Here is a 12,719-nt window from a genome sequence, read left to right as displayed (position 1 = left end):
ATCCCATCTGTTCTTTTGTATCATAGTCACCATTCTGGGTCTGTGAAGTGGTATCTCATAGTTTGATTTGCATTTCCCTGGCAGCTAATGAAGAGGACATCTCTGCATGTGGTTATTGGTGATTTCTGTATCTTCTTTGGAGAAATGTCTATTTGTGACCTTTGCCCATTTTTATTTTTATTTTTTTAAGATTTTTATTTATATGAGAGAGAGCGTGAGCATGAGTGGGGGGAAGGGCAGAGGGAGAAGCAGACTCCCCACTGAGCAGGGATCCCAATATGGGGCTTGATCCCAGGACCCTGAGATCATGACTTGAGCTGAAAACAATTGCTTAATGGATTGAGCCACCCAGGTGCCCCCTTTACCCTTTTCTAAATTGGGTTTTAAAAAATTGAGTTGTGGGCAGCCCAGGTGGCTCAGTGGTCTAGCGCCGCCTTCAGTCCAGGGCAGGATCCTGGAGACCCAGGATTGAGTCCCACGTCGGGCTACCTGCATGGAGCCTGCTTCTCCCTCTGCCTGTGTCTCTGCCTCTCTCTCTCTGTGTCTCTCATGAGTAAATGGATAAAGTCTTTTTAAAAAAATTTGAATTGTAAGAGTTCTTATTCAGTACCCTAGATCCTTATCATATATGATTTGCAAATTATTCCCAATCTGTGGGTTCTTTTCACTTTCTTTTTTTTTTAATTTTTAAATTTATTTATGATAGTCACACAGGGAGAGAGAGAGGCAGAGACACAGGCAGAGGGAGAAGCAGGCTCCATGCACCGGGAGCCCGACGTGGGATTCGATCCCGGGTCCCCAGGATCACACCCTGGGCCAAAGGCAGGCGCCAAACCGCTGCGCCACCCAGGGATCCCCTTTTCACTTTCTTGCTGGTGTCAGTTGAAATATGTTTTTCATTTTGATGAAGTCCAGTTCATCTATTTGGTTTTGTTGCCTGTGCTTTGGTGTCATTGTCTAACCCAAGGTTAGAAAGATTTATGCCTTTATTTTCTTCTAAGAGATTTTAATTTAACTTTTACATTTAGGTCTTCAATCCATTTTAATTTTTAAGATTTTAAGTAATCTCCACACCCAACACGGGGCTCGAACTCACAACCCTGAGATCAAGAGTCGCATGTTCTGACTGAGCCAGCCAGGTGCCCCAATCCATTTTAGTTTTTGTATTATGGTGTGAGATGGGGCTCTGTATTATTTTTCCATTGCTGATGTAACAAATACCACAGACTTACTGGCTTAAAATAACACCAATTTATTATCTTATAGTTTGGAAGTTCAGAAGTCAGAAACGGATCTCACTTGATTAAAATCAAGGCATTGGCATGGCTGCATTCCTTCTAGAGGTTAAGAGAACCCATTTCCTTTGCCTTTTTTGGCTTTTAGATGCCACCCACATTCCTTGGCTCATTGCCCCTTCTTCCATTTTCTAAGACAACAGTGGGTGAGTCTTTCTCATGCTGTCATTCCTCTGGTTCTTTCTCCTCTGCTTCTTTATTCCATTTATAGGGACTCTGATTACATGGGGCCCATCTAGGTAACCTATTTTAAGGACAGCTGATTAGCAGTCTAATTCCATCTGCAACTTTTATTTCTCATTGCCAAGTATCCCAACAGATCTACATATTCTGAGGATTTTGTGTACATACATTTGGCGATTGGGGGAGGGTCTACAATTCTACAACTACAGGGTCTAATTTCATTCTTTAACATGTGACTATCCTGTTCTATTTGTTGAAATGATCTTTTTTTTTTTTTTTTCTCATGGAATGATCCTGGCACCCTTGTTAAAGATTCATCAACCATACTCAGGTGCCTGGGTGCTCAGGTCATGATCTTGGGGTTGAGATTGAGTCCCACGTTTGGTTTTGTGCTCAGCGTAGAGTCTGCTTGAGATTCTTTCCCTCTTCCTCCCCTTCTGCCCCTCCCTCTACTCGTGTGCAACACACTCTCTCAAATGAATAAATATTAAAAAAAAAAAGTCACTGACCATAGATACATACTTCTGCATTCTCAATTCTAATCATTTATGTCTCTCCTTATGCCAATACCACACTGTCTGGATTACTGCAGCTTTGTAGTAAGTTTGAAATCAGGAAGCGTGAGTCTTCCAACTTTGTTCTTTTTCAAAATTGTTTCGGCTACTTGGAGCCTCTTGCAATTCCATATTGAATTTTGGGATCTGCTTGTCAATTTCTACGAGAAAGGAAGTCCGAACTTTGATAGCAATTGCATTAAATCTGTAGACAAATTTGGGGAGTACTGCTATCTTAATATTAAATCTTCCAATTCATAAATATAAGGTGTCTTCCCATTAGATCACCTTTATCTTTTTTCAGCAGAGCTTTATAGTTTTCAGTGCACAAGTTTTGCAATTCATTATTAAGTATCTCATTCTTTTTGATGTTATTGTAAGTGGACTGTTTTCTTCACTTGTTACGGATTTTAAAGATGCACTACCTATATACATGTCTCCTTGCACTTATTATAGGGTACTGAATTATCCCCTCCAACCCCAATAAGTGGCTCAGTTACCCAGGCCCACCAGGCCTTCTCCCCTTTTCAGCCATCTCTGCCCCCGCTGTTCCCTGGAATACCCTTTCTCATCAGCCAAGACCCATCTGCCCCATTCTAGGGGAAACAAGCCAGTGTGGAGACCTCTCTGGGTCCTCATGGAGACACAGAGATCCCCAGGTAGCATTTGCAGAAGCAACTCAACAATTATGTTTTCAGGCCCACCACTGCACCAGGCATGACGGTTCAGGAGGCTTCGAGGCATCAGTGAACAAAACAAACCCTGCCCTCATGTCGCTTGTAGTTTAATTAAAAGAGGGAGACAACAAAAAGCAACAAGATAAATGTTATGACAAAGTCCATCAAAATGTGCCTTTCTCCAGGAAGTCTCCCATCTCCTCCCTCCATCCCACCCCACAATCCCCTCTTGGGGACCCCAGCTCAAGGGTCCTCTCCGGCCCCGCCCTGACACCACGAGGCCGAGGGCAACCGCACCGGTTCCGCCTGCCCCAGCCCAGGAAGGAGCTCCGGCACTGCGTGCAGAGAATCAATAAGCCCCTTCGGGTCTACGGCGGGTCCCCTCCGCGCCCTCACTCGTGGGACTGCGCATGCGCCACAGGCGGCCGCCCGAAGGTCCTGACAGCCGGGCGGCGGGGCCGGCTTCCGCGCAGGCGCACTGGTGGCTGTCCGGAGCGCTTCCGCCTCCCCGCCGCCGCCGTCGCCATGGCCGCGCCGGCCCCGGGCCTCATCTCGGTCTTCTCGAGCCCGCAGGAGCTGGGCGCGTCGCTAGCGCAACTGGTGGCGCAGCGGGCGGCGTGCTGCCTGGCGGGGGCTCGCGCCCGCTTCGCGCTCGGCCTGTCGGGCGGCAGCCTCGTCTCCATGCTGGCTCGTGAGCTGCCCGCCGCCGCCGCCCCCGCCGGCCCCGCCGGCCTCGCACGCTGGACCGTGGGCTTCTGCGACGAGCGCCTCGTGCCCTTCGAGCACGCCGAGAGCACGTACGGTCTCTACCGGGTGAGAGCTACGGGGGCCGCCGGGGGTCACGCCGAGAGGGCCGCGCCCACTGTCCGCGCCCGACTACGGGGGCCGCTGGGGGTCATTTCAAGCAGGCCGCGCCCACCTCCTGAACCCCGTCGCGGGGGTCGCTTAGGGTCACACGACGCCCTCTGCCGCCATCTGGGAATGGTCGGCTGGGAGCCCTGAACTCCCACCTCCACTGCCACCCTTGGGGGCCGGCGGGGGCCTTGAAGCCCCGTTTTGCTTTACCCGGTGGCCAGGTAGAGGGAAGCGCCGGGGCGAGGGCGTGGAGGTGAAACAGTGACCTAGAGAGGCCCAGGCGCCCGGCCTAGTAGCTTGCAAGGGCTGACTTAGGGAGCGGCCAGGCAGGAGGTGTCGGCTCGCTCATCTCCAACCTGGACGCCTTTGTGGTGATCTGCACGCAGCGTTTCGGCGCTGGTCGCCTCCCAGGCTGGTGATCTTTGGCTCGTGGGCTCAGGTCCTATAGAATCAGGGAAACTGAGGCCTGGAGGAGGCGTGGTCCGCCTTGCGGTTCTCCGCCTGCATCTGAGGCAACCCCTCCCCCCTAGACGTGGAAAAATGGGAGGTGTGGCAGGGGCGGGCGTGGCCAGAGGCTTCAGGTCACTGGGTCCTGGGTGTGTTGCTGTCTCTTTGCATAGAAGCTTGAGCTGATTTTCTGGGGTTCTTTGTTTTGTCATAAGAAGGAAGGTCCACTGATTGCGAAGCACTTTATCCACACCATCTCACGAAATTTCGCAATAACCTGTGAGGTGGAGGCTGTTAGTTCCTCCGTTTCATAGATGGAGAAACGGGCCAGAAGAGGAAAGCTTGTGTGCCAGGATCACTTAATGACCAGTCGGGGAGCCAGGGTTTGAACTGGACCCCCCAGACACCACCTGGGACCTATCTCAGGGGTAGGGCCTTGTCTTCCTCAAGAGCTTCATTAAAAAGTGGGCTTGATCTTTCCTTCCTTCCTTCCTTCCAAACACACAGAGAGGGGCAGAGATACAGGCAGAGGGAGAAGCAGGCTCCCTGCATGAAGCCTGAAGTGGGACTCGATCCCGGGAACCCAGGATCATGACCTGAGCCAAAGGCAGACACGCTCAACCGCTGAGCTTCCCAGGTGTCCCCTCATGTTTCTTTCTACTTTGAATGAGTTTGAAGAACTTTTGCTTTTTTTGTGTCCCTGTATCCAGCACTGAGGACACAGCAGGGTGCTGGGCAGTTCTCTCATGGGACTCATAGTGGGGCATTGGCCACCTACACACAGGGCAATAAACAAGGGAAATACACTCAGAGCATTCACATAATGCAGTGTAGACAAAAGTAATAGTGTAAGATAGGAAGTGCCCCGGGGAGATCCTTCAGCGGGGACGGTGGGGCAGGGGTGCTTTGAGGGATGATGTTTGAGCTGAGGCCTGGAGGTGTGAGGACCTGGCCGTGCGCAGAGCTGGGGCAGAGGGTATGGCGAAGGCAAACACTATGCCGTGAGAACAGATGTGGGGCAAGGATTTGCTGCTTTTGCCAGTTCCCTGGTGAGAGGAGTCATGTGATTCCCTGGGGCTGCCATAACAAAGGACCACAAACTAGATGGCTTAAAACAACAAGAATTTATTTTCTCAGTTCTGGAGGCCAGAAGCTGGAATCCAGGTGTTGGCAAGGCCTTACTTCCTCTGGAAGCTCAAGGGGAGGATCCCTGGCCTCTTCCAGCCTCTGAGGGCTCCAGGTGTTTCTTGGCCTTCAATCTCTGCGTCTGTCTGTTCATGGCCTTCTCTGATTCTCTCTGTGTCCTGTCCTTAGAAGGATACCAGTCATTAGATTTAGGGCCCACACTAATCTACTATGAAGTCAGCTAATGACATCTGTAAAGACCCTCTTCCAAAGAAGCTCACATTCTGAGGTTCTGGGTGAACATGAATTTGGGGGGCCATGAGTCAACCCAGTATAGGAAGGCAGGATTGCTTCTATCCTCAAGGACGGATCCCGTGTCCCTTCGGGCTCTCTCGGTGTGGATGGTCTCCTGTTCACCTTGTATGCTCTATGGGTTTCTACTGCTGAGGTCCGGGCTTCATCTGGGCTGGGAAGATTAGCTGGGGCTGCCTCCTTCCTGGGAATGGTTCCTCAATGCCTTCAGAATGTTAAGAGAGAAACAGTCCGATCAACCAGCAGTTCCACTTCCAGGAACCTACCTGACTGACACGCCAGCCGCTGATTCCCTGGTAGGAGCCCAGCTAGAGGAGGAGGGAATGGCTCTAAGCCTGTAGGCAGAGTGCAGCTAAGGAGAGGATCACGGGACTGAAATAGGGCACTGATATTCCCCGTTGGCTTGGCTTTGCTCAGCGTAATCCCAGAGAATGTGTATAGATGGGGACCTTGGACAAAGCAGAGAGGTCTTTCCAACAACAGATCTGACCCCGTCCCTCCTTGGCTCACATACCCTCCCTGGCTCCCCGTTATTCTCAATACAGAGCTCTTACTCCTCAGGCCACTGTTCAGGGCAGTCAGCCCTATGTGGTATGGCATGTTTACTCCGTGTCCCTGTCACTTGCCCCCTCTAAATGCAATATTTTTTTCTGCTTCCTTCTTTTTCTGTGTGGCTCAGCTTGGCATTATCTCTGTGGCAAAGGCTGCCAAGATCCTGTGTAAAGGGAGGTACCAAGGTAGGGGTCAGCAGTGTCTGTCCCAGAGCAGATCAAAGGCTCATCTGGGGAGATGAGGGAAAGGGCTAGAGCCCTCCACCTTGTAGGAGGCCTGACTCCAGGTGCTTCCACAGAAATTAAATCCATCTTTCAGAGGCTATGGTGTGTGCTATATGCTGGGCATGGGCACCCTGTAGTGGCAGCCTGGAAGAGAAGTCAGTGCTTATCAAATTTGTGGCGCCTCCAGGCCACAATGAGGGGACAAACGGGTGGATGCTCGGAAAAGGTGGTTTGAAGGATGTAGAGGAGTTTCCCAGACAGGAGCAGTGGCTTACGTGTGGGTTGGGGTGGCAAGGTCAGCAGGACCTCATGGAGGGCACAGAGGGGCTGGGTTTGATCCTGAGGTGCAGGGAACCCTGGGGGGTTGGAAACAGGGCTGTGGTGTGGCTACTCGGGTGCAGGCTGGGGCCAGGAGGCCCCCAATCCTGCTGGACTTGAGAAAGACTCCTGGTGGAATGCCACTGGGTTCCTGACTCCCACAGGAGGTGGGTATAATGGCAGTCCTGTCCTGGAGGCATCCTCATGCCTCTGGGAACCATGCGTTGCTGTTGGTGACTTTGTCCCTCCATCTCCTGCAGACCCACTTGCTCTCCAGGCTGCCCATTCCTGACAGCCAGGTGATCACCATTAACCCCCAGCTACCTGTGGAGGAGGCAGCCGAGGACTATGCCAAGAAGCTGAGACAGGTGAGTCCCAGAGTGTGGCCCCAGGGAGGCCTCATCCATACAGTGGTGATGGAGCAGCCCTGCAGGCGGCACTGCGTGATTGTCACCAGCAAAATCTGCCCCCCTCTACAAGGACAGTTGGCAAATGCTGTTCCACCCTGGACAGATGCCTTTGAGGATCTCCCTTCTGAGAGGCCACAGCCCCACCTTTGGGTCCCTGAGGGCAGCCCAGCTTCTGACACTCTGGGAGCAGGCCTGGGTTCTCACATCTTGGGGACAGTTGTGTCCCCAGACTCTTGGCCAGTCAGATAGGTGAAATATGGAACCTCATAGAGTCCCTTTCATGCAGGTGAGGCTGAGTCTTGCACCCTGTGTTATAACCACTTGGGATTCTTTTTCTGACTACTGTTTGTTTGTGCCCTTGGAGTATCCCCCACAACCTGTCAGGACTGTCTTTTTTCCCACCCAGGCCTTCCAAGGGGACTCTATTCCAGTTTTTGACCTGCTAATTCTCGGGGTGGGTCCTGATGGCCACACCTGCTCACTCTTCCCAGACCACCCCCTCCTGCAGGTAAGCACCCCCACATGGGCCTCTGCTGACCAGGGCTTCCAGAGGGAGGGCCACTTTTGGGCGGCTGGGTACCCACAGCGGGATTTGAGTCAGCCTTTGCCAGTTGGCTGGGCTTAAACTCTTTTGAGCCTCAGTTCACCCATCTTAAAGTGAAGGTTTAGATCAAGCACCACAGGATTAGTAGGAGGGGATGGAATGATGGATGGACCATGCTAAGTGTGTATGAGCTCACAAGAAGTTGAAGTGTCATTGTCCTTCTACCTCCACTCTGGGCCTCCCTCCCCTAGGAACGGGAGAAGATTGTTGCCCCCATCAGTGATTCCCCAAAGCCACCACCACAGCGCGTGACCCTCACACTTCCTGTGCTGAATGCGGCCCGAACTGTCATCTTTGTGGCAACTGGAGAAGGCAAGGCTGCTGTCCTGAAGGTAATGGCTGAGGGCCTCATTCCTAAGAAAGTCACAGGCATGTGGGCCCGGGGATAGAATAGAGCCCCAGACATTATTGTACTGGAAGTACCAGGTCTCAGGGTACTTTAGTAATTCTTGGGTTGAAGAGGAGATGGAAACTAATTAAAGGTTAGTTAGGAACAAACTGTTATGAAATCAAATTGATGGGATGAAGCTAGAGCTGTACTCAGAGGTAAATTCATATTGTAAAAAAGGCAGTTTTAAAAATTGTTAAATAGGGGCACCTGGCTGACTCAGTCGGTAGAGCATGTGACTCTTGATCTCTAGGGTGTAAGTTCAAGGCCCATATTGGGTGTAGAAATTACTTAAAAACAGAATCTTAAAAAAAAATTATTAAATTAAAAAAAAAGTTAAATTGAGCGCTTTAGATTTAGGAAAAAGAATGATAACATAAATTAGAGAAAATTAGTGGAAGGAATAACTGACATTAAAGTCAGAAATTAGGGATGCCTGGGTGGCTCAGCGGTTGAGCATCTGCCTTTGGCTCAGGGCGTGATCCCAGGTCCAGGGATCAGATCCCACATCGGGCTCCCTAAGTAGAGCTTATGTCTCTGTCTGCCTCTCTCTCTCATGAATAAATAAATAAATCTTTTTAAAAAATAAAATAAAATCAGAAATTAATGAATTAGTTAAGGGGTGCCTGGGTGACTCAGTGGGTTAAGTGTCTGACTCTTGGTTTTGGCTGGGTAGTGATCTCATGGTCGTGAGCTTGAGCCCCATGTCTGGCTCTGTGCTCATCACGGAGTCTGCTTTGGAATCTTTCTCCCTCTCCATCTGCTTCTTCCCCTGTTCATTTGCTCTCTGTCTGAAATAAATAAATACAATATTAAAAAAAAAAAGAAATTGATGAATTGGTTAATATTCTTAAAAGCTTAATGGTGATAGATTCCCAAAGATAGACCTCAGACAAAACTAATCAGGGGGGAGAATTATGTAGTAGGAATAGGTAAAAAATGGAGGAATAAGAAAAAATGATATACTTATGCATAGCATTTTAGGAAAATATAGAATAGATAAGCTATTAATAAGATAATAAAAATATATTTTAATCACTGTCACTGAAAAGGCCAACTGTGGAAGAAAGGGGAAATGTTTTTAAAAATTAACAAATAATAATTCGTCCTCCCAAACTGTTGAGCCCAGATGTCCTCACAGGGTGCTTGGTGTTGGGGTTAAGGGTGCAGACTGTAAAGAATCCAGCAGACCAGCATCCCTACTGGCGATGCCCAGCCAGGCCTTGGGCAGCCACTTTACCCCCCCCCACCCAAGCCTCTACTTTCCCATCTGCAAGGTGGGTTGTGAGGGCCCCTCCCCATGGACCTCCTGATGGTCAATCCAGGCGATTTTAACTCACATGAGGCCACCCAAGCCGCAGCTTCCCCAACTATAAAATGGGGGTGGGAACAGAGGTGACCTCACAGGGCTGTGGGCAGAGTAAATGAGTGCATGGGATAGGCCTGGGTATTAGGAAGTGGTATTTATAATTCCTACTCATCGTGAGGTCACATCAGGGGATCAGCACACCATGGCCCGCAGGACCAAATCCCACCAGCTAAGAAGGATTCTAAAGCAAACGGGAAAAAAAAGCAAAATCAGTATTCTCTGACGCGTGAAAATTCTATGGAATTCGGATCGCAATGTCCATAAATAAAGCTTTACAGGAATAGGCTGTGCCCGTTTGTCGATGTGTCATCTACTAACACCTTTTACTATGTAACAGCAGAGCAGAGTAGTTGTGACTGAGACAGAGTGTGATCTGCAGAGCAAAAGTGTGACTCTAGCCTGTGCAGGGAAGGAGAGCTGACCCTCATATCGAGCAGTCACAGGTGATAGGTAGAAAAGGAAAGGACCTGCTGGTTGGTTAAAGCTAGGACAGCTGGCAAGGCAACATCACATGTTGAGAGTAGGAGAGTCTTGTCTGTGGGGGTGGGGGGTCATGGGAGCTCTGAGGGGTGCTGGGGGTGCTGGTGGGCCTCATGCTTTCATGCTATTGCCCTTTCTATGCAGCGGATTTTGGAGGACAAGGAGGAGAACCCCCTCCCCGCCGCCCTGGTCCAGCCCCACACAGGGAAACTTTGCTGGTTCCTGGACGAGGCAGCTGCCCGACTCCTGACTGTGCCCTTTGAGAAGCATTCCACGTTGTAGCTGGCCCCAAGGGACACCGCAGCGGGGACCACAAAAAGCCCTTGTGGGCAGGGACCTTCCTGGGCGGGATCCCACTGCCATCACCACTCCAGGCTTCATTTTCAGGAAGCTACGTGGTGCTGCTGGAAGGTCACAGGATCCAGCCGTCAGCCCTGCCCTGGGGTGCTCAGCCCACCAGCCGTGGCTCGGGGTGACCAGATATTAAATGGAGCATTTGCTTGAAGTCTCCACTGTCTCGTGGTCCTTGGAGGGCAGCGGGACCAGGGATGCCCAGGCTGACTGTGTGATCTGAAGCCCGTGTCCCAGCGCATGGAGGTCAGGGAGTTTCCCTGGGGGAGTTTCCCGGGGCTGCCGGAGCAAAGTACCACAAAATTTATGGTTACCCACTTCAGGAGGTCAGAGGTCTGAAATCAAGGTGTCCACAGGTCCTCCCTTCTGGAGGCTCTGAGGGAGAATCTGTCCTGTGCCTCTCTTCTGGGTTTTGGTGACTGCTGGCACTCTTCACGGGCCTTGACTTGTGGACACATCATTCCAGTCTCTGCCTCTCGTGTCCTGTGTCCTTCTCCCTCTGTGTCTCTCTGTGTTCTCTACCGTTCTAGTGAGAACATCTATCATTGGCTATAGGACAACCCTAGATCCGGGGTGAACTCTTCTCAAGATCCTTAAGAATTATAGTTGCAAATAAGGTCACAATCTGAGGCTCCAGGGGACATATCCTCTGTGTGTGTGTGTGTCTGTGTTAAAAAACACGTAACAAAATTTAACCATCGTAGCCATTTTTAAGAGTCCAGTTCAGGGGCATTAAGTATGTTCACACCATTGTGCAGCTGTCATCACTGTCCATTACCCTAATTCAGTCTCATGTCCTCAAGGTTCATTCATGTAGCCGGGGTCAGGATCTCCTTCCTCTTTATGGCCGAAGAATGTTCCATTGTATGTATGTGCCACACATTTTTCCATTCATCTGTCAGTAGACACTTGGGTTGCTTCCACACTTTGTTTATTGTGATAGTGCTGCTGTGAACACAGTTATATAAATAGCTCAAGACCCGGCTTTCAGTTCTTTGGAGATATTTCTAGCAGTGGACTTGCTGATTCATTTGGTGATGCTATGGTTAAATTTTGAGGAACCTCCATACTGGTTCCTACAGTGGCTGCACCATTTTATATTCCTGCCAGCAGTGCCTAAGTGTTCCAATGTCTTCACATCCTTACCAACACGTGTTTTGTTCTTTTTTTATAGTAGCCTGTGGGTAGACGTATCCTTTTGGGGTATACCATTCAGCCCATGATACACTTGACTGAGCTCTCCTTGCACACATAGGGCCAGTGGCAGCCTCTGTCCCACTATGCTGCGGGCCTTCTCAGAGCCTTGAATGTGCCAGGACGCCTCAGTCTGTGATGTTCCAGGCTGTAGCATTTTCCCACAGTGTGACTGCATGACCCACCTGTCAGCTTCATGGCACCAGGGCTTGCAGCGGGGGAGGCTGGTGGGCACGGGGGGGCCCCAGCCATGCTTGAGCTATGCCAAGTTTGGGGGCTGGGCACGTCCCACAGGCACCTGGTCTGGCTGTGGGGATTGAAACTCTGAAGCCAAAAACCACAGAAAGTGAAGTTTCCTTTAACATCTTGTCTGGGTCAATCACTCAGATGTGAGAGTGAGGAAGTGGGTCAGGGCCAGGGCGGAAACGTGAAGAGAAGCAGAGAAAGCAACCCAGCCATGGGCTTGGGCAACAGCAGGTGGCCGTGAACCTGGTGCTTCAGGCAGAAGCCAGGATGGGGGTGCCAAGAAGCAGAGGGAAGTGATGAGACAGGCATGGGGACCCCATGTGGGGGGCCTCTGGGACAGGTCCCCTTTCTGCCCCTCTCCCTGTAGGAGCAGCCCCCCCCTGCTCAGACCTGCTTGTGTCTGCCCCTCACTCACCTCCCTTCAGCCTACCCACCTTGTGCTGTGCCAGAACCTGTCAAACAATCCCCACCTCAGGGCCTTTGCATGTGCACTACCCAATATTCTTTTTTCTCCAGCTTTTTGCATGACTTGGGCCCTCACTTGCTTTAGGTTGAGGCACAACATCACCTCCCTGATCATGCTCCACCCCTGGTACTTTCTCCCTCTTCCCATTCCATTTTTCCTCCTTACCTTTAACATTATCTGACCGTTTTGTTGCTGTGCCAACTGATGGTCCATGGGGGCTGACCATGGTCCATTTTGCCCACTTCTGCATCCCTGGCACATCATTCAAGGATGACAGTCAGTCTGGCAACGAGTGATGGTTGTCAAGAGAAGACATGAACCTGGGGCATTGGTGAGGATTACAGTCAGATGTTCCTGGTGGCTTAAACAAAATGGAGAGTTAGCTTTTTTTCTGAAAGGATGCCACCCAGGGTTGATGGAGCAATGTCATGAACTCTTCTGGGACCCCTGGTTCCCACATCGTAGTTGGGTCATTGTCATTATGTGGGTTTTACCTTATGGTCCAAGGTGGGCTGCACATGCTCCAGTCATCACATCCACATTCCGGCCCCTGGAACTCAACATTCCCCTCGTCTGACACCCTGTGAGAGTCACATTTGATGATATTTCAGCCTGGAGCAGACTCTGCTCCTACCCTTCCTCTCTTCCTTCATCAAACTGAGGGCTGCT

The 12,719-nt window shown here is 50.7% G+C and overlaps 1 protein-coding gene across 1 annotated transcript; it reads left to right on the top strand.

The window, feature by feature from the left end:
• Positions 1–1,748: 1,748 nt before the first annotated feature.
• On the top strand, positions 1,749–10,298 carry PGLS (6-phosphogluconolactonase). The gene is made up of 5 exons (XM_072786803.1): positions 1,749–3,522; positions 6,803–6,910; positions 7,359–7,460; positions 7,748–7,888; positions 9,938–10,298. The coding sequence occupies exons 1-5, from the start codon at positions 3,235–3,237 to the stop codon at positions 10,073–10,075; spliced, it is 777 nt and encodes a 258-aa protein (XP_072642904.1). The 5' UTR covers positions 1,749–3,234; the 3' UTR covers positions 10,076–10,298.
• Positions 10,299–12,719: the final 2,421 nt, after the last annotated feature.

The sequence above is a fragment of the Canis lupus genome, chromosome 19 (assembly GCF_048164855.1).
Source record: "Canis lupus baileyi chromosome 19, mCanLup2.hap1, whole genome shotgun sequence".
In the NCBI taxonomy this organism is placed as follows: domain Eukaryota; kingdom Metazoa; phylum Chordata; class Mammalia; order Carnivora; family Canidae; genus Canis; species Canis lupus.
This window is presented reverse-complemented; position numbering and strand designations above follow the sequence as displayed.

Coding starts and splice junctions, on each gene's coding strand:
- PGLS (XM_072786803.1), top strand. CDS start 3,235: ATGGCCGCGCCGGCCCCGGGCCTCATCTCGGTCTTCTCGAGCCCGCAG. Junction 6,911..7,358: donor ATGCCAAGAAGCTGAGACAG/GTGAGTCCCAGA, acceptor TTTCCCACCCAG/GCCTTCCAAGGGGACTCTAT. Junction 7,889..9,937: donor GCAAGGCTGCTGTCCTGAAG/GTAATGGCTGAG, acceptor CTTTCTATGCAG/CGGATTTTGGAGGACAAGGA.